Genomic DNA, 21,090 nt, shown 5'->3' with positions numbered 1-21,090 from the left:
CAACAAATTTAGACAAGGCGATAAGAAAAGAAAATTACAGGCTAATATTCTTGATGAGCATAAGTACAAAAATTTTGCAACAAGATACTAACAAGCTGAATTCTACAACACGGTAAATAGGTCATCCATCATGATCGAGTGAAATTTATCCCCAGTGTGCAAGGATGGCTGAACATAGCAAATCAGTAACTGAGCAAGGATGGCTGAACATAGCAAATCAGTAACTGACAGAATGAAGGACAAAAACCATATGATCATCTCAATAGATGCAAAAAAATCATTTCACAAAATTCAGCATCTTTTTATGATTAAAAACTAACCAAATTAGGTCCAAAAGGAAGGTACCTCAGCACAATAAAGGCCATATAAGAGACACCCACAACAAACCTTATACTTATTAGTGAAAAATGGAAAGCCTTTCCTCCAAGATCTGGAACACTCTTCCCACTTCTGCATAGTACTGGAAATCATCGCAAGAGCACTCAGGCCATAGAAATAAATAAAAGGCATCCAAATAGGACTGGAAGAAGTGAAATAGTTGCTGTTTGCTGATGACGTGATCTTATATATAGAAAACCCTAGAGACTCCATCCAAAAATTGTGAGGATTAATAAATACAGTAAAAGTTGCAGGATACAAAATCAACACACAAAAATTAGTAGTTTTCTATATACTAACAGAAAACTACCTGAAAAAGAAATCAAGAAAACAGTCTCATTTACCATAGCTACCCCCCCACAAAAAAACCCCAAAATTCTTAGGAATAAATTTAACTGGGGAAGTAAAAGACCTGTACACTGAAAACTAGATGAAATAAATTGACACAATAAATACAAAGGTATCCTGTGTTCATGGCGTAGAAGAATTAGTAATGTTAAAATGTCCATGCTACCCAAAACAGTCTACAGGTTCATTGCTATCCCTATCAAACTTCCAATGTCATTTTTCAGAGAAGTAGAAAAAAAATCCTCAAATTCATATGGAACCACAAAAACACCGAAAAGAAAAAAAAAATAAAGCAATCGTGAGCAAAAAGAACAAAGCTGTTCAGGCAGTGTGATGCCTCCAGCTTTGCAGTGTTTCAGACTGTACTGCAAAGGAATGGCAATTGGTCAACTGGCAAAGGAATGTTATGGTCCTGGCATAAAAATAGGCACATTGATGAATGGAACAGAATACATTATGATTATTGACTTGATTATGATTAACCAATTATGGTTAATTGATGTTTAATAAAGGTGCTAAGAATACACAATGGGAAAAAGTCTCTTCAATAAATGGTATAGGGAAAACTGGATAGCCATATGCAGAAAAATGAAATTTGACCTTTATCTCACACCATATACAAAAACCAACTCCAAATATATTAAATAAATTTAAGACCAGAAACTGTAAAACTAGTGGAAGAAAACATAAGGGGACGACTACATGACGTTGGTTTGGGCAATGAGTTTTTGGATTGGACCCTAAAAGTACAGGCAACAAAAATAAAAGTGGACAAATGGGATTACTTCAAACAAAGAAGCCTCTGCATGGCAAAGGAAACAAAAGTGTGAAGAGACACCTAGAAATTGAGAGAAAGTATTTGCAAGCTGTACATTAGAAAAGGCGTTAATATACAAGAAATGCAAACAGCTGTGTAAGAATAGCCCATTTAAACAATGGGCCAAGGACGTGAATAGACATTTCTCAAAAGAAGACATGCAAATTGTAAGCAGGTACATGAAAAAATGCTCAACATTACTAATCCTTAGGGAAACGAAAATTAAAAGCACAATGAGATGTCATTTTATGCCTGTCAGATGACTGTTATCAAAAAGACAAAAGAAGGCTCACTTTGGCAGCACAAAAACTAAAATTGGAATGATACAGAGAAGATTAGCGTGGCCCCAGTGCAAGGATGACATGCAAATTCATGAAGTACTCCATATTTTAAAAAGAAAAAAAAGATAAGAAGTGTTGGTGAGGATGTGGAGATAGTATAATTTAGTACAGCCATTACGGAAAACTGTAAGTTCTTCAAAAAACTAAAAGTCGAATTACCATATGATCCAGTAGTCCTTGTTCCATATTTACACAAAAGATTTGAAACCAGTTTGTTGAAGAGATGTTTGCACTGCTGTGTTCAGTGCAGCACTATTTACAGCAGCCACATTACGGAATCAGCCTGAGCGTCCATCAGCAGATGAATGACTAAATAGAGTGTGTTTTATACAATTGACCCTTGAACAACATAGGTTGGAACTGCTCAGGTCCGCTTATCTGTGGACTTTCTGCCACCTCTGCCACCCCTTAGACAGCAGGACCAACCCCTCCTCTTCATCCTCCTCAACGTGAAGACAAGGATGAAAACCTTTATGAGGACTGACTCCACTTAATGAACAGTGAATATATTCATTTTATTTTCTCTAGCTTTATTGTAAGAATACAGTACATAACACATAAAATATACAATATATGTGTGAATTGACTGTGCAGTTATTGGTGAGGCTTCTAGTCCACAGAAGGCTATTAATAGTTAAGTTATGGAGAAATCAAGTTATACACAGATATCGGCGGACTGCACAGGAAGTTGACACCACTAACAATGTATTCAGCCTTAAAAAGGCAGGAAATTTTGTCATTTGTAACAACATGGGTGAAACTGGAGAACATGGTGCTAAAAAAGGAACAGAAAGACAAATACCTAATGTTTTCACATTTCCTATGTGACATCTAAAACGATTGAACTCCGAAGCAGAGGGTAGTGGCTATGGAGGCTGGGGTGGGGAAAATGGTGATGGCCAAAGAGTGCAAAATCACAGACGGGAGTAACACTTTTTTTTTCTTTTTTTTTGAGATCTATTGCACAGCATGGTGAATATGGTTAATAATAGTGTATTGCACAGTTTTAAATTACTGAGAGTAAATTTAAAATATTCTCACAAAAAATAAGTATTTGAAATGATGGCTGTATTAGCTTGATGTAATTATTTCACATTGTATTCATAAATCATAACATCACTCTGTTCTCCATAAATATATAGTTATAACTTGTCAATTTAAAATAAAATAAAAAATTTTAAATTGTTATTGACATGAGTTACAACTGTCAATCATCCTAGTCTATAACATTTTTTCACTATATGGTACAAAAGTGAAAATCTTCAGAGAGAAGAAAAGATGCTAAGAGAAGTAGTAATTTCCTAGCAAAGAAGAGTGTGACTGCATCAAAATATTTAATTATATTAAAAACCATATTTTAAAAAGAGATTCTCTTTTCTCAACGAAGTAAGTCTTTAATGTTAACTTATTGTATTCATGTGATGAAAAGTTTGCCACCATCTTAACAGTGGTTTTGTACCATATTTGTTTCCGATTTTTTTTCTGGTTCTTAGGAGGAAGCACGAAAACATTTTGATTGTCCAGTTCTGGAGGGAATGGAACTTGAAAATCAAGGTGGTATGGGTACTGAGCTCAACCATTGGGAAAAAAGGTTATTAGAGGTCAGTTTGTTTTTAAATTTTACTAGACTTTATTTATTTATTTATTTATTTATTTTTTTAATCTTTTTTTTTTAAATTTATTTATTATTATTATACTTTAAGTTGTAGGGTACATGTGCATAACGTGCAGGTTTGTTACATATGTATACTTGTGCCATGTTGGTGTGCTGCACCCATCAACTCGTCATTTACATCAGGTATAACTCCCAATGCAATCCCTCCCCCCTCCCCCCTCCCCATGATTGGCCCCAGTGTGTGATGTTCCCCTTCCCGAGTCCAAGTGATCTCATTGTTCAGTCCCACCTATGAGTGAGAACATGCGGTGTTTGGTTTTCTGTTCTTGTGATAGTTTGCTAAGAATGATGGTTTCCAGCTGCATCCATGTCCCTACAAAGGACACAAACTCATCCTTTTTTATCGCTGCATAGTATTCCATGGTGTATATGTGCCACATTTTCTTAATCCAATCTGTCACTGATGGACATTTGGGTTGATTCCAAGTCTTTGCTATTGTGAATAGTGCTGCAATACTGCCCAAGGTAATTTATAGATTCAATGCCATCCCCATCAAGCTACCAATGAGTTTCTTCACAGAATTGGAAAAAACTGCTTTTAAGGCTACAGTAGACTTTATTTAATGAAAATAATTCATAATTATGGTAAAAGTTATTCAAACAGGTTATAAACTGAAAAATGTTTAGGTCCCTTTACCCCTTCAGCTCTCCAGATGCACTTTCCAGGTATAATCACTCTTTACATTTTTTGTATATACTTTCATAAATGTTATGTATGTATGTGCAAACACATGCAGAATTGTTTATTTTTTAATGGGTTCACATATTTATGCAACTTTTTCACTTTTTCCAGGGCACTATAGGTGCTTCTGCTATAATGCAATGTATGCTTTCCTGAAAAACCTTTTTCTTCAAAATTGGACATGAAAAATAACAAGACTTGTAGGAAAAACAAGTAAACAGATCAATAACAGCAACAAATAAGTCATGTAGAACTCTGAGCTCAGTTTTAAAAAGACATTAGATTTTCAATAAATGAAGTCCTGTATCTACTCTAGTATTTTTTTAATTAAAATTTTTATATTTTTTAGAGACAGGGCCTCACTGTGTCATCCAGGCTGGAGTGCTGCAGCTGTTCACATGTATGATCATAGCACACTACAGCCTCGAACTCTTTTGGGCTCAAGCAGTCCTCCTGCCTCAGCCTCCCAAGTAGCTGGGACCACAGGCACACACCACTGCACCCAGCCTGCTCTAGTCTGTGTGTCTCTTTTTCTTTCTCTCTCTTTTCCTTCCTTCCCTCCCTTCCTTTCTTCCTTCCTTCCTTCCTTCCCCTTTCTTTCCTTTTCCTTTTCTTTTTCCTCTCCCTTTTCCTTTTCTTTTTCCTTTCTTTCCTTTCTTCTCTTTCTTTCTGTCTTACTTCACTTGTCCAGGCTAGAGTACAGTGGCATGATTTCAGTTCACTGCAGCCTCAACCGCCTGGGCTCAAATGGTTCTCCCACCTCAGCCTCCTGGGTAGCTAGGAATACAGGCATGTGCCACCACACCCAGCTAATTTTCTTTTTGTACTTTCAGTAGAGATGGTTTCACCATGTTGCCCAGGCTGACCCCAAACTCATGGACTCAAGCAGTTCACCCGCCTCAGCGGCCCGAAGTGTGGGGTTAGAGGTGTGCACGTCCGTGCCTGGCTACTCTAGCATTTCTTTACCTTCAGCATCAGCAGTAATAATAACCCATGGTAGCTGCATGGGGGATTGTAAATCTGAGTATTGAGGATGGGGTAAAATGTACATAGACTTGTGAGAATCATACAGTAAACATTTGCACGCAGAGTCGCTGGCTACACCGAGCAACACATTGTACACAGTACAGCATTTTTGTATTGCTGTGTTTGGCTATCTTAGTATACTTTGTGTTTAGGCTTCATCACAAAATAGTCACATGCAGGGAAAATCAACGAACCAACGTGATTCCATGTTATATTGATGCCATTCCCTTATTTACTAATTTCACATGAGCTCATTCACATTGCAGAAACACATGCTTTCACAGAATAAACTGTATTCTTGGATCTACTCATTTTTTCTATATGAATGTAGCATAACAGTTCTGTTAATGAACAATTATGGTTTAAATTTTGTATTTTAGAAAATGTAATGAGCAACTTATTTATATCTGTGATACCCCAGGATGGGGTTTCAGTTGGTGTTTTTAGGTTCAACTAAGCAGTCAAACCCACAGGACCTAATCAAGCCATGTTGAGAAAAGATTCCCTTAGAGAAGGATATTAGAAGGAACACCCAGCCCGCCAGCACGGTAGAGCCAGGCGTTCCTCTTGTGCTCCACGTGGCAGTGGAGGGGCTGTCATCTGTGCCTCTTCCCCTCCCCGTGCAGCTCAAGACCACAACAGACAGATGGGAGGACCAGCCTGGCTGAGAAAGATCATGTCCAAATAAGAACCAGTATCTTTTTAGTTTTAGAGATCTGCTTAAATGGATAGTTGCAGCTTATATACATCATGCCTAAAGTTAATAAAATTATGGAAGGAATGAAATGGATGTTGTGGTTACTGTCAAAGTAACAATGACGGAAACTTACAGAAGACACGCACATCTCTTCCTTCCATGGGAAATTTGGCTTTTCTTTTTCCTTAAGAAATTTTCTCAAGTGACTCCCTTAAGAAAGCTGAAGATTGGCCAGAAATGAAAGTTTGTGCCTTTCAGCAGAAGCTCTGAGAGTAGTAATGGCATCAGTTTCTCTCAAATCAATTTTGTGTCCTTGAACTATTTTTTTTTTAAAGCATGGTATCACAGTACTTGAGATGGCCATCTGGTGTGCAATGGAAAGATTTAAAGAATACTCAGAACTGTCCAAAGATGAAATGAGCTCCGTCAGAGGCAGTGAAGTCCTCATCATTAGGTGACCTCCTGATAGGAATTGTATGATATGAATTAAAATATTGGGTAGATGGTAGAGCTTGATGATGTTTTAGACCTTTCAAGGAAGTCCGTTTACCCCGTGACTCTGTCACACTTGTTTTCATGTTAGCACATGTTTCTGTGATCACAGAGTTGAAGGTTATGAAAACATTTTCAGTGTAATTCAGACAGCCGTTCTCCCTGACCCAAAATTATCTGTGCGTTTGCCTCATTCAGCCACTTTGCTTTACCTGGAGAGTATAATATTTCTGTAGTGTTTCTGTTTCCATATAGATTTATCTTCATTCATCACAGAGTTCTAAATGCCAGTTGCCTGCCATTCCAAGGGAATTGTACACAGTGGAAACACTTAGGGCAGAAAGTAGATTTCACTTCAAGGTTCGGTCTAGTCATTTTAAAAGTTTATGTATTTCACCACTTTTAAATGAATGTCTTGTCAGCCTCTCACAGTTGGAATATTTTAAATATCTATATCAGAGGAATTACAGAAAGTATTAGGAGTTGCAGAGAATCTCGTTTTCCAGTTAAACTCTGTTGGTGATTTTCAGAACGAAGCGATGACTGGTTCTCACACTCAGAATCGAGTACTCTCTCGGATCACTCTGGCGTTAATGGAGGACACTGGGTAAGACAGCTGTGACAATGGGATATGAATTGTTTATTAAAATGAAATTAATACTGAGCTCATAGCTTAAGAAAATGTTGACATTTTATGCTGAAGCAAAATATACTTATTATTTGAATCTTGTACAGTTAGCTGTCCATCATTCATACCAACTCCATTCATTCATTCAATAAATACTTTTGTTGGTTGTTTGTTTTAAAATAGGATCTCACTCCTGTTGCGCAGGGTGGAGTGCAGTGGCAGTCTGGACTCACTAATCCTGGACTTCCCGGGCTCAAGCAATCCTCCCACCTCAGCTTCCTGAGTAGCTGGGACACAGGCACGTGCCACTGTGCCTGGCTAATTTTTTGTATTTTAAATAGAGATGGGGTTTTGTCATGTTGCCCAGGTTTTTCACAAACTTCTGGGCTCAAATGATCCACCCACCTTGACCTCTCCCAAAGTGCTGGGATTACAGGCCTGAGCCACCCCACCTGGCCACAATAAATGTTTGAGGCCCCGAGACATAGTAATAATTAGGACAAAATCCCTGATATTATTTGTTTTCGAATAAGCAGAGGCTGAGCCAATATCAAGAAAAGACCAAATAATTTTTAAGTTACTTTTTTTTTTTTTTAATAAAACAGTGGAACTTTCAGGTGAAGCCATGAAATACTGTTTAGTTTATTTTTTTAAGTAGAGACAAGGTCTCACTATATTGCCCAGGCTGGTCCCAAACTCCTGGGCTCAAGCAAGCCTCCTGCCTTGGCCTCCCAAAGTGCTAGGATTACAGGAATGAGCCACCATGCCTGGCAGAAATACTGTTTTTACATGAAATCTTTTATACAACCCCTACATATCAAAAAAAATTAAAGCTGCTTTAGTAGAAGCATTGTTACCTCTTACTCTTTCTAAGACAGTCTGAGAGAAAATTAGAAAATTGAATCAAATTCGAAAATTAATGGCAGAGGTGCCATTAAAACCATGAAAATTGTTGACACTACCTTCACTGTTGAGAGGTCAAAGAGGTGTAAGGATTTAAACATATAGAGGTTATTCTTTTATCTTATTTATTTATTTTTTTTGAGACGGAGTCTTGCTCTATCGCCCAGGCTGGAGTGCAGTGATGTGATCTTGGCTCACTGCAACCTCCACCTCTCAGGGTCAAGCAATTCTCCTGCCTCAGCCTCCTGAGTAGCTGGGACTACAGGTGTGCATCACCACACCTGGCTAATTTTTATATTTTTAGTATAGATGGGGTTTCGCCATGTTGGCCAGGCTGGTCTGGAACTCCTGACCTCGGGTGATCTGCCCACAGTGCTGGGATTATAGGCATGAGCCACCGTGCCCAGCATATCTCATTGAGTTTTATGAGACTTAAATGAGTTAATATTTGTAAAGCCCTTTTGTACAGTGCTTGGCACACTGTAAGTGCCAACTAAGTGTGAGCATTATACAAAAAACCGAGCTAAAGACTCATGAAACAAGACTTACTCTTGCTGCCTCAGTGCAGTCCTTTATCGTATTGAGTTTTTAAAGAGAGAGAAATGTTAATCAAGATCTGCTAAGTGGATTTCACAACTCACTAATACTACTCAGAAACCCCTGTTTCTAAAGCCCCCTCTACTCCCTCACTAGTGCTCATTCTTCTGAGTTTAGCTAAAGTTGCTTCCTCAGAAAAACCTTTCCGAATTCTTCAGACTAACTTAGGTTTTTCTGTTACTGTGTTCCTGTTAGCATCATATACTTCTCCTTTGGAATACTCATCACACTTCAAATGTTTTGTTTTAGTATCTGTCTTCCCTACTAGATCATGATCTTCATGAGAGCAGTTTCTGTGTTTACTACTGTAGCCTTCATTTAACAAAGTGCCTACCATGTGACAAATGCTTAATAACTGTTGACTGCTAATACGGAAAGAGCTGCAAAGAAACGGTTATCAAGAGGGTCTCATGATGTGTAGCTGGAGTGCCCACCTGGTGATGGAATAACAGCGCTGATAGGATATTCTGCACTCACCAACATGCACCTTCACAAAGGAGTCTACTTACTCTGCACTTTATTCATAGGGCTAAGGGCTTCTGAGCCTGAGCACCTGCTAAAATAATTGTTAGTGGACAGCACTAGGGCACTGTCACTGTCCGGACAGTTTGACCTTGCTGTGACACCAAGGCAGCTGGGAATGTAACTCACATTGTAGTTGCAGAAGTTGCAGGCATTTTGGCTTTGGAGCGCTGTGACTCCTTCAGTTTCTCTCTGAGTGAGAGCTTTGTTCTTTGACAGGAGAGAAGTTTTGGAAGATGCTACATTACATATTTGTTTGATTTTGTAGTAAGGTGATATAAGTGGAGGGGATAATTCTTATCTCCCCAACTTTTGAGCCTATTTTTTTTTCAATATTATTGTTTTTTATTACATTTTTTATTATAGAGATGGGGTTTCACCACGTTGCCCAGGCTGGTCTCAAACTCCTGAGCTAAAGTGATCCACCCACCTTGGCCTCACTAAGTGCTGGGATTACAGGTGTGAGCCACTGCGCCCAGCCCTGAGCCTATGTTTTTATTTGCTGTTTTGATAATGCTAAAGGAACAAAATATAATACATACAGGTAAGAGACTACTTTGTATAATTTTATAATTTTTGCAAGCTAATCTTGTCTCTAAAAATAAATACAAACTAAAACAAACTGATTGCCTTCGATTAAATTTGTCTGGAAACTCAGTCAGTACTTTCTTTTTTCTGTTGTTAGAACTTTTTCTTTTGAGACAAGGTCTCACTCTATTTCCCGGGCTGGAGTGCCGTGGCATGATCCTGGGCGGAGGCGATCCTGCCACCTCAGCCTCCCAGGTAGCTGAGACTGTAAGTACACACCACCGCACACCTGGCTAACTTTTTGTATTTTTAGTAGAGACAGGGTCTCACCATGTTGGCCAGGCTGGTCTCGAACTCCCAACCTCAAGTGATCCAACCACTTCAGCCTCCCAAAGTGCTGGGGTTACAAGTGTGAGTCACCGCGCCCAGCTAGGACATTTAAAAAGTATTGGACATAGGCTGGGCACAGTGGCTCATACCTGTAATCCCAGCGCTTTGGGAGGCCGAGGCAGGTGGATCACCTGGGGTCAGGAGTTCAAGACCAGTGTGGCAAACATGGTGAAACCCCGTCTCTACTAAAAATGCAAAAATTAACCAGACATGGTGGCGGGTGCCTGTAGTCCCAGCTACTCAGGAGGCTGAGGCAGGAGAATCACCTGAACCCAAGAGGCAGAGCTTCCGGCGAGCCGGGATCGTGCCACTGTAGTCCAGCCTGGGTGACAGAGCAAGACCCTGTCTCAAAGTAAAATAAAGTGAAAATTACAATAGAAACATGTTTTGTTCTGTTATGTAAAAATGTAAAAGTATTTAATACCTCATCATAAGCCTGGTTATTGAATCCCTATGTAGCAGTCCCTGCTCTGCAAGAATCATCACTTATGGTGATGGCCTCCAAAGTCTTTCTCAAGGTCCTAAGGTGCTCGCTGTTGAGATTCTCAGTTGTTATGCTAGAGTTGTTTTTAAAAGGACAGCAATAAAAGTTGCTTTGTTTTTTATTCCACAGCTGGTATAAAGCAAATTACAGCATGGCTGAGAAGTTAGACTGGGGCCGAGGAATGGGCTGTGACTTTGTCAGGAAGAGCTGTAAATTCTGGATTGATCAGCAAAGACAAAAGTAAGAAGGCATTTCCTCACAGTGTCATTGATTACACAGTTCCTTTCTGATTTTATGCTTTATCCCAAGCCTAAAATGCTAACTATTTTCAAAATGTAGTCTGAGCAGTTCAATTTTACAATATATAGAAAACCACCTGTAGATGGTTGGTAATAAGATTGTAAGAAGTAGCTGAGTATTGTTTTTAATCATATACTAAAGGGATCCACAGTGAGGGGCCCAGAGCCATGAACATTTCTGTTCAGCTTATTATAACTCATAAATATATATATTTTACAAACCTTTTGTTTCCTCTGTCGTTTGTGTTGTTTTCTTCAGAGAATGCACCTGTAAGTATAGATGCAAATATTGATTCAGTATCAAAAAAAGGCACTTTTGAATAGGAATTTCCAAACCCAGATGCGTATCATAATCACCTAGCAAGCTTTTAAAAAATAGAGTAAGTTTGACATCTATCTGTATATCATCTATACAGACATATATCATACATACATACAATACAGACATATATACAATACAGACATATATCAGACATATATACAATACAGACATGTGTCAGACATATATACATACAGACATATACACATATACAATACAAACGTATACATATATTCAATAAGACGTATATCAGACATATATACAATACAGACATGTATCAGACATATATGCAATATAGACATGTGTCAGACATATATACAATACAGTTGTTCTTTGGTAACCATGGAGGATTGCTTCCAGGACTCCACAGATAACAAAATCCATAGATGCTTACATAAAAGTTCCTTATATGAAATGGAATAGTATTTGCATATAACCTGTGTATGTCCTCTTGTATACTTTAAATTACCTCTAGGTTATTTATAATACATAATACAATATAAATGCTATGGGAATAGTTGTTATACTGTATTGTTTAGGGAAAAATGACAAGGAAAAAAGTGCCCATGTTCAGTACAGATGCAAGCATCCTTTTTTCCCTGAATTTTTCTTTTCTTTTTTTTTTTCTTTTGAGACAGAGTCTCACTCTGTTGCCCAGGCTGGAGTGCAGTGGCGCAATCTCAGCTCACTGCCACCTCTACCTACCAGGTTCAAGCGATTCTCGTGCCTCAGCCTCCTGAATAGCTGTGATTATAGGCGTGCGCCACCACTCCTGGCTAATTTTTGTATTTTTAGTAGAGACGGGATTTTGCCATGTTGGCCAGGCTGGCTCACGCCTGTAATCCCAGCACTTTGGGAGGCCGGGCCGGGTGTGTCACTTGAGATCAGGAGTTCAAGACCAGCCTGGACAACATGGTGAAACCCCATCTCTACTAAAAATATAAAAATTAGCCAGGCATGGTGGCGGGCACCTGTAACCCCAGCTACTCAGGAGGCTGAGGCAGGGAACAGCTTGAATCCAGGAGGCAGAGGTTGCAGTGAGCCGAGATCGCACCATTGTACTCCAGCCTAGGTGACAAAGTGAGGCTCTATCTCAAAAAAGACAAAACAACAACAACAACAAAAATGTTATGTGAATGAATTCATATTGTATGTGAACTTTTGAGCATGGCTTTTTTTACTCAGCATAATTCTCTAGAAATTCATCCAGGTTGTTGTATATATCAATAATTTGACTTTTTGTGGCTGGTTAATATTTCGCAGTGTGATATACCACAGTTTGCTTAAACATTCACACTTTGAAGGACATCTGGATTGTTTCCAGTTTTGGGCTATTATGAATGAAGTTGCTATAAACATCTATGTACAGGTTTGTGTGTGAACATATATCTTTATTTTTCCAGAAAAAGTGCCAGGAATGCAGTTGCTGGCTCATTAAGTAATTGCAGGTTTAGTTTTGTAAGAAACTGCCAAACTTTTTAATTCCTAGCAGTGACGTGTAAGTGATATAGTTTCTCCACATGTTTGCCAGCATTTGGCGTTGTCATGATTTTTTGTTTAATCGATTCTGATAGGAGTGTAGTGATATTTTATTTGGTTTTAATTTGTGTTTCCCTAATGTCTAATGATGTTGAACTGCTTTTCATGTGCTTACTCGCTAATTATATATCCTCTTTGGCAAACTGTCTCTTCATCTTTTTTTTTTTTATTTTTGAGACAGAGTTTCGCTCTGTTGCCCAGGCTGGAGTGCAGTGGCACAATCTTGGCTCACTGTAACCTCTGCCTCCCGGGTTCAAGCGATCCTTCTGCCTCAGCCTCCATAGTAGCTGGGATTACAGGCACATGCCACTATGTCCAGCTAATTTTTGTATTTTTAGTAGAGATGGGGTTTTACCATGTTGGCCAGGCTGGTCTCAAACTCCTGACCTCGTGATCCACCCGCCTCAGCCTCTGAAAGTGCTAGGATTACAGGCATGAGCCACCACACCCAGCCTCTTCATCTCTTAAGCCAATTTTCTAATTGGATTGTTTTTTACTGTTGAGTTTTGAGAGTTCTTCATGTATTCTGGGTAGTAGTCCTTTGTCAGATACGTGGTTTGCAAATATTTTCTCCCAGTTCATAGCTTGTCTTTTTATCCTTTTAACAGGGGCTTTTGTAGGGCAAATGGTTTTAGTTTTGACGAAATCCAGAATTTCAGTTCGTCCTCTTATTGTGTCTTTGACGTCAAGTCTAAGAAGTCTTTGCCAAGCTCTAGATCTTGAAAGTTTTCTTCAAAAGTTTTATAGTTTTACACTTTACATTTAAGTCCATGATTCATTTGAGTTACGTTTTGTATAAGGTGGGAGACTTAGATCAAGGTTTGTTTTTTTGTATACAGATGGGCAATTGCTTTAGCACCATTTGTTGGAAAGGCTGTCTTTCCTTCATGGAATTGCTTTCGTGCCTTTGGCAGAAACAATCAGTTGGGTGTATTTGTGGTGATCTGTTTCTGTTTCTGGGTTTTCCGTTCTGTTCCAGTGATCCCCGTGTTTGTGCCTCCACCAATAACACACAGCCCTTAATTACTGTAATTATTTAGTAAGTCTTGAAATTGGGTAGACTGATTCTTTCCACTTTATTTTAAAATTGTTCTGGCTGTTTTGGTTCCTTTGCATTTCCATATACATTTTACAATAATCTTGTCTGTATCTGCCAAAAAACTTGCAGGGATTTTGCTAGGAGCTGCATTAACCCTGTGTGTCAATTTGAGGAGAATTGACATTTTTACTGTGTTGAGTTTTCCAATCCATAAACATGGGAGAAAACATTCAGTCTTTCATTATTAAATGTAATGTTAGCTGCAGATTTGTATACATGTTCTTTATACATGTTTTTATACATGTTCTTTATCTTTTATACATGTTTTATACATGTTGAGAAAGTAGCTCTCTATTCCTATGTGTCTGAGAGCTTTAATCGTGAATGGATATTGCCTTCTGTCAAATGCTTTTTCTACTTTAGCTGATATGCATAATCATGTGATTTTTTTCGCCTGTTAATATGGTGGATTTCATTGGTTGATTTTCAAATATTAAATCACCCTTGCATTCCTGGAGTAAACCCCACTTGGTCATGGCATATAATTATTTCTATATGTTGCTGAATTCTATGGACTATTATTTTGTTGTGGATTTTTGTTTCTGTATTTGTGATGAATACAGATCTGGAGTTTTCTCTTTTTTCCCCCATTATTTTACCTTTAATTAATCAGTATGGCTCTCAGAACAATTATGTCAGTTAAACTTGATCTTTTTCAAATCTGACACATTTTGAAAAACAGATATATCCTTCTAGTAAGAGAGATTTAAAAAATAATAGAAGAAAAGTTATGAAATACATAATAATTATTACTAAATGAGCAAATAATGGGCTCCCCTGTCATACTTAATATTGGCTTAATTTAAATTATTATTTATGGCCAGACATGGTGGCTCACGCTTGTAATCCTAGCACTGTGGGGGGCTGAGGCAGGCTGATTGCTTGAGCCCAGGAGTTCAAGACTAGCCTGGACAACATGGCGAAAGCCCATCTCTACAAAAATGTACAAAAATGAGGTGGGTGTGGTGGCACATGCCTGTAGTCCCAGCTACTCAGGAGACTGAAGCAGGAGGATCACTTGAGCCCAGAAGCTTGAGGCTGCAGTGAGCTATGACTACACCACAGCACTCCATCCTGGGCAGCAGAGTAAGACCCCATCTCTAAATAAATAAATACATGATTTGTGTCATACTCTGAAGTAATACATCCTAGGATATAATGAGGTGTTTATCATGCTTTATTTTTATTTTGACTTAGTTCAAAATATTTTTCTCTTTCTTTTAATTCAAAACTCTTGTGTCACTTCAAGTTCAAAATATTTTAACTTTCTCTTAAGATTTCTTCTTTGACCACTGTATTATTTAAAAGTGCTTTGTGTAATTTCCAGCTATTTTGAGATGTTCCAGCTATCTTTCTGTTATTGATTTCTAGTTTAATTCCATTATTGTAAGAAAGCAAACCTTTTTCCTCAGCCTTTCGAGTAGCTGGGACTACAGGCGCACACCACCACACCTAGCTAAATTTTTATATTTTTGTAGAGACAGGGTTTCACTGTATTGCTCAGGCTAGTCTTGAACTCCTGGGCTCTAGCAGTCTGCCCACCTCTGCCTCCCAAAGTGCTGGGATTACAGTCGTGAGCCACGGTGCCTGGCCTATTTTTCTGTTCTTAATCTCGATTTTTGAGATTATTGATTTGAGATATTTCCTGTTTCTAATGTAGCTGTTTGTTGCTATACATTTTCCTCTCAGCATTTCTTTAGCTTTGTCTCACAAATTTCAATGTGTTTTTATTTTCATTTAGTTCAATGTATTTTTAAAAATTTTTCTTTGAGATTCTTCTTTGACCCATGGATTATTTAGAAGTGTGTTGTTTGGTATACAAGTATTTGGAAATTTTTCTGTTATTTTTTGTTGTTGAATTGTAGTTGGAGAATATATGCTGTATGATTTGAGTTATTTTAAATTTGTTCAGGTTTGTTTTATGGCCCAACATATGGTCTTATCTTGATATATGCTTTTTTATTTTTTTTATTTTTTTGAGATGGAGTTTCACTCTGCCACCCAGGCTGGAGTGCAGTGGTACGATCTTGGCTCACTGCAGCCTCTGGTGCTGAGTTCAAGCTCTTCTCCTGCCTCAGCCTTCCAAGTAGCTGGGACTACCGGCGCCCGCCACCACGCCCGGCTAATTTTTTGTATTTTTAGTAGAGATGGGGTTTCATCCTGTTTACCAGGCTGGTCTTGAACTCCTGACCACAGCTGATCCACCTGCCTTGGCTTCTTCCCAAAGTGTTGGGATTACAGGCGTGAGCCACCACGCCCAGCCAATCTTATACATGTTTCATGGGCACTTGAAAAGAATGTACATTCTGACACTGGGTGGAGTGTTGTGTAAATGTCGGTTACATCCTGTTGGTTGATGGTGTTAAGTCCTTGACGTTGGGTGGAGCGTTGTGTAAATGTCAGTTACATCCTGTTGGTTGATGGTGTTACGTCCTTCTTGACATTGGGTGGAGTGTTGTGTAAATGTCAGTTTCGACCTGTTGGTTGATGGTGTTAAGTCCTTGACGTTGGGTGGAGCGTTGTGTAAATGTCAGTTACATCCTGTTGGTTGATGGTGTTACGTCCTTCTTGACCTTGGGTGGAGTGTTGTGTAAATGTCGGTTACATCCTGTTGGTTGATGGTGTTAAGTCCTTGACGTTGGGTGGAGTGTTGTGTAAATGTAGTTACATCCTGTTGGTTGATGATGTTAAGTCCTTCTATATCCTTGCTGATTTCCTGCCTAGTTGGTCTATCAGTTGTTGAGAGAATTCACCACCACATCAGTCTTCGAGTCCTGAAGTCCTTAACTAGTGTGACTTCTCTCTACCCTTCAGAGTCTTCTTTTATTTCTTTAATTTACAGTGACTGGGTTTTTAGTTGTACTCAGAGGGAGGAATAGGGAAAAGCCTATCTAGTCCATCTTCTAGGAATTAGAAGTGGTACTTATATTTCTCTTTCTATATTTAAAAAAATTTCCCCTGGTGGGTCAGGTATGGTGTGGTGGCTCACACCTGTAATCCCAGCACTTTGGGAAGAGGGAAGATTGCTTGAGCCCAGGAGTTTGAGACCATGTTGCTTAGGCAACATGACCCTATCTCTACAAAGTAAAAAAATTAGCCTGGCATGGTGGCATGGCCCTGTAGTCCCAGCTCCTTGGGGGCTGTGGTGTGAGGATCCCTTGAGCCCAGGAGGTCACAGCTGTGGCGAGCTATGATCATGCCACTGCAATCCAGTGTGGGTGACAGCAAGACCCTGTTGCAAAAAAAAAAAAAAAAAGAAAAGAAAATGTTATTCTCATCTTTTCTTACCTGCGTTAGGTCATAAAGCAATTTAAATCACTTGTGGTTTCTACTAAGGAGTCTGACCTCTGGGTTGTAACCCTAATGTGAAGATAATAGGCAGTAGCCAGAAGCACCGGCAGCCACTCTGAGGACAGCTTGTTAACCCTGCACTACAGCCTGATCTGCCAGTTAGGGGTTCTCAAATTTTGCTGCTTATGAAAATCATCTAGAGAACTTGAAAAACTCTCCATACCCAGGTTACAAGTTAAATCATGACTGTGCTAAGAGCCAGGCACTAGCGTTGTGTGAGTTTGTTTTACTAAATTCCCAAGTGATCTTACTGTGTAATGGAGTTTGGGAACCACTGTCCCGGTGTGTCAGAGGAAGTCTGTAATCACACTGCAGCGGCAAGAGCTCAGGGAGGTTTTTGTTCACTTTTCTGTTAACAGTTGCAACTCTGTTTATTCCCCTTTTGATCCCAATTATAGCATCACCTAAGACCTGAAACAGAAGGGACTTCTACTTCTTTATTCTTAAAAACTAAAGCCGTGGGTCCCTTGAATTCTCTTCTATCCTTTGATTCATAAGCCAGTGCCAGCAAGGCTTTTTTTTTTAAGGTCCAAATAGTAAATGTTTTAGGTTTTGAGGGTTGTTACAATCTGTGTCACAACTACTTACCTCTGCTTTTATACAGCAAGAGGCAAAACCAATGGGCATGGCAATGTTCCTGTCATCTTCCCCATCTCTATAAAAAGTAAGTGAGCATGGTGGCACATGCTTGTAGTCCCACTTGCTTGGGAGGCTGAGGTGGGAGGATTGCTTGAGCCCAGAAGATCAGGGCTGCAGTGAGCTATGGTTGTGCGGTTGTGTCACTGCACTCCAGCCTGGGCAACGAGACCCTGTTTTAAAAACAAAAAATCGACAAGAAAGAAAACAGACTGTGGTCAGGATTTGACCCAAGAGTTGAGTTTGCTGACCCCTGTCATAATCATTCAAATGTCCCACTTGGGAGCATTGAAGTTCAGAATCATTCACCGGATAGAAGCCATCTTCCGGCAGCACAGACCCAGTCTGCCGGTGTGTGTATGTTAGGGATTCCAGTGCGGCCGTTCTTGAGCACAGGGGCCGATGCCTAACTTCTGGGCTTCGTCAACTGTGACTCTTCTCCATTGTTGGGAAGCCAGTGTGAGAAGGGGTTGGTTAAGTGAGCATAGGCAGAGCCATACTTATTTGAATCACTTCAATGTACACATACTTAAAATAAGGTTCTTTCCATGTTTGAAGCAACTAAAACTGATAAACCACCCAACTCCTCTGCCTAGCTCATTTGATGTGAATATTGACTCTAGAGCTATACTGTCTAATGTGGTACCATTAGCCACGTGGGGCTGAACTTATATTTAAATTAGTTAAAGTTAAATACCATTTAAAATTTAGTTCCTCAGGGCCAGGCACGGTGGCCCATGACTGTAATCCCGGCAGTTTGGGAGGCTGAGGTGGGCAGATCACGAGGTCCAGAGATCGAGACCGTCCTGGCTAACATGGTGAAACCCCGTCTCTACTAAAAATACAAAAATTAGCCAGGTGTAATTGTGGTGGCGGGCGCCTGTGGTCCCAGCTACTCAGGAGGCTGAGGCGGGAGAATTGCTTGAACCTGGGAGGCGGAGCTTGCAGCGAACCAAGATTGCACCACTGCACTCCAGCCTGGCGACAGAGCAAGACTCCGCCTCAAAAAAAAAGAAAAAAAAAATTAGTTCCTCAGTTAACTAGTCACCTTTCAAGTGACGTACATGATCGATGGCGACATCGGGCAGCACAGATAGAGACTTTTTCTGGCTCTCTTGACAGTGCTTCTCCGGAATTTGTAAGCCATGAATCTTAGCTCTAACTTTGGAATGTTTAAAATCGCTAACTTTTAACTTCTTTTTTCTTCTTTATTCATTTAGCCAAAACTCATTTTATGTAATTTAAAGTAAATATAATATGCCTTTTGGTTTTAGACAAAAAACAGAAATGACTTTCATGGAATCAAGAAAGTCACTAATTAAGAACTATTGGAATATGAACTTCCATATTCATTCGAAGCTTTATCATGGGAAGTTAAAATATTGCCTTATATGAAGATTTTATGAAAATGGTATAAACAGCAGAAATTATATTTATTGAGTAGCCTGCATGTGCCAGGCACTGAGTGCTTTGCGGTTGAAGCTCAGGAAAGTTAAGTAATTTCCACAGAAGTGTGGCTGGTGCTGGTGTTTGAACCCAGACCTGTGCGATTACTTCAAAACGTTTGCTTTCCTGTTATACTGTGCTGCTTCCACTTTGCTGAAGACTGTGGTAAGTATTTTGTATGTTTCATCTTAGGAAGCTGTAACTCCCTAAAGATGTATGCTGATACACTGTGTTCATTTAAATAAGACAATTCATCAATTTTCCTTAAAATAAGAAATATTTAATACAGGCTTTTTTTCCTTAAGAAATATGTGGAAGAAGAGGAAAATTGTCAATGATTCCATTACAATTTGGTAGACCAGTGTTAATAGGATTTCTATTATTTAGGAATACTGAGATTTTATTTATAAAATTGCTATTATGATATTAATATAATTTTTATATTGTAAATTGTCAATTTGATGACTGCTAAGAATTACAGGTTTGTTTGAAGGTTGTTTTTGCAAGACAGTGCAACAGATTCTAATATCTTTTAATAATTTACATGCCCTTTTTTCAAATTATATTTTCAAGATTACATTTAATGGAACAGAACAAGTTGGTAACAATTAGGAATATTCACATAATCTTTATTTTGCACAGGAAAATAAGATTGTCTGGTGAAGGTGGTCAGTTAAACAAACTGTCAGATTATTGAATAGAGAAAATTTCACTCTTTGTAGCTGCAGGGCAGAGGGGACTAAGTTACCTCCATCTCTTTCCGAGAATCCCATTTGTTAATTATGAAGGTTTGTGTTTTTAGGCCGGGATCTGGATTTCCATTTGTTGGCTGTTTAATGGACTTGCAATATTTTCTTTAAAGTTTGATACTGTGGCACTTCTCTTTGTTTGCAGGAGGCAGACGCTGAGCCCTTACTGTGACACGCTCAGAAGTAACCCACTGCAGTTAACTTGCAGACAGGACCAGAGAGCAGTTGCAGTGTGTAATTTGCAGAAGTTCCCTAAACCTTTACCACAGGAATACCAGGTAAAATGGGTCTGGGGCACAGTTGTAGGAATCAGCTTTTCAAAAGTAGCCTCCATTTTAATTAAAAGAGTAAATTCTCGTAAGTTTCTTAATTTATAAGGCCCTGTTTGTTTTCCATAAGTTAGAAAAAAATGGAATAATGCTTCCATTTCTTTATAACTAATGTCCTAATTGATAGCACTTAGTTAAAATCTAGCAGTGTCTTACAATAATGGCAAGAAGAATTTGAATATTTGATCTGTTTTTACCTGTTTATGCTTTCTAATTATTTCCAAAATCTTGCTATTTAAATTCCTCTAATCTACACAGAAAAAAAATCTTTAAAGAAAATAACTTAAGTACTCTAATCCAATTAATTAGAAGACTTGGAAACTCTGCTTTGGAAAAGATTTGATTCATGGGATCCTAAAGATTAAGGAAATGGTCCCACATATCTTGTCTGGATCTCTGATTTGACCTTTATGTTTCTTTTTATGTTTTATCTTTTTTTTTTTTTTTTTTTTGAGACAGAGTCTCACTCTGTTGCCCAGGCTGGAGTGCAGTGGCATGATCTCAGCTCACTGCAGCCTCCCCTTCCCAGGTTCAAGTGATTCTCGTGCCTCAGCCTCCTGAGTAGCTGGGTTTACAGCTGCGAGCCACCATGCCTGGCTAATTTTCATATTTTTTAGTAGAGGTGGAGTTTTGCCATGTTGCCCAGGCTGGTCTCGAACTCCTGGCCTCAAGTGATCCATGTGCCTCGGCCTCCAAAAGCACTGGGATTACAGGTGTGAGCCAACATGTCTGGCTACTTTTTGTATTTCTAGTAGAGACGGGGTTTCACCATGTTGGCCAGGCTGGTCTCGAACTCCTGACCTCATGTGATCCAC

At 39.1% G+C, this 21,090-nt stretch overlaps 1 protein-coding gene and 1 non-coding gene across 3 annotated transcripts in view; both read left to right on the top strand.

The window, feature by feature from the left end:
• Positions 1-21,090, top strand: part of LOC105470754 (leishmanolysin like peptidase) — a 76,560-nt gene that overhangs the window by 33,534 nt on the left and 21,936 nt on the right. For both annotated transcript variants that reach the window (XM_011722934.2, XM_071090534.1), the window contains exons 10-13: positions 3,378-3,485; positions 6,987-7,063; positions 10,638-10,748; positions 20,092-20,224. In XM_011722934.2, coding sequence (XP_011721236.2) covers positions 3,378-3,485; positions 6,987-7,063; positions 10,638-10,748; positions 20,092-20,224 — 429 coding nt within the window. The remainder of the gene's footprint in view (positions 1-3,377; positions 3,486-6,986; positions 7,064-10,637; positions 10,749-20,091; positions 20,225-21,090) is intronic.
• LOC112424787 (U6 spliceosomal RNA) lies at positions 1,831-1,935 on the top strand. Its single transcript, XR_003015726.1, has one exon. It is a non-coding gene; the product is annotated as a U6 spliceosomal RNA (small nuclear RNA).

Source organism: Macaca nemestrina, chromosome 2 (assembly GCF_043159975.1).
Source record: "Macaca nemestrina isolate mMacNem1 chromosome 2, mMacNem.hap1, whole genome shotgun sequence".
NCBI lineage: Eukaryota > Metazoa > Chordata > Mammalia > Primates > Cercopithecidae > Macaca > Macaca nemestrina.
Note: the sequence above shows the minus strand (reverse complement) of the source record. Positions and strands in the feature narration are given on the sequence as shown.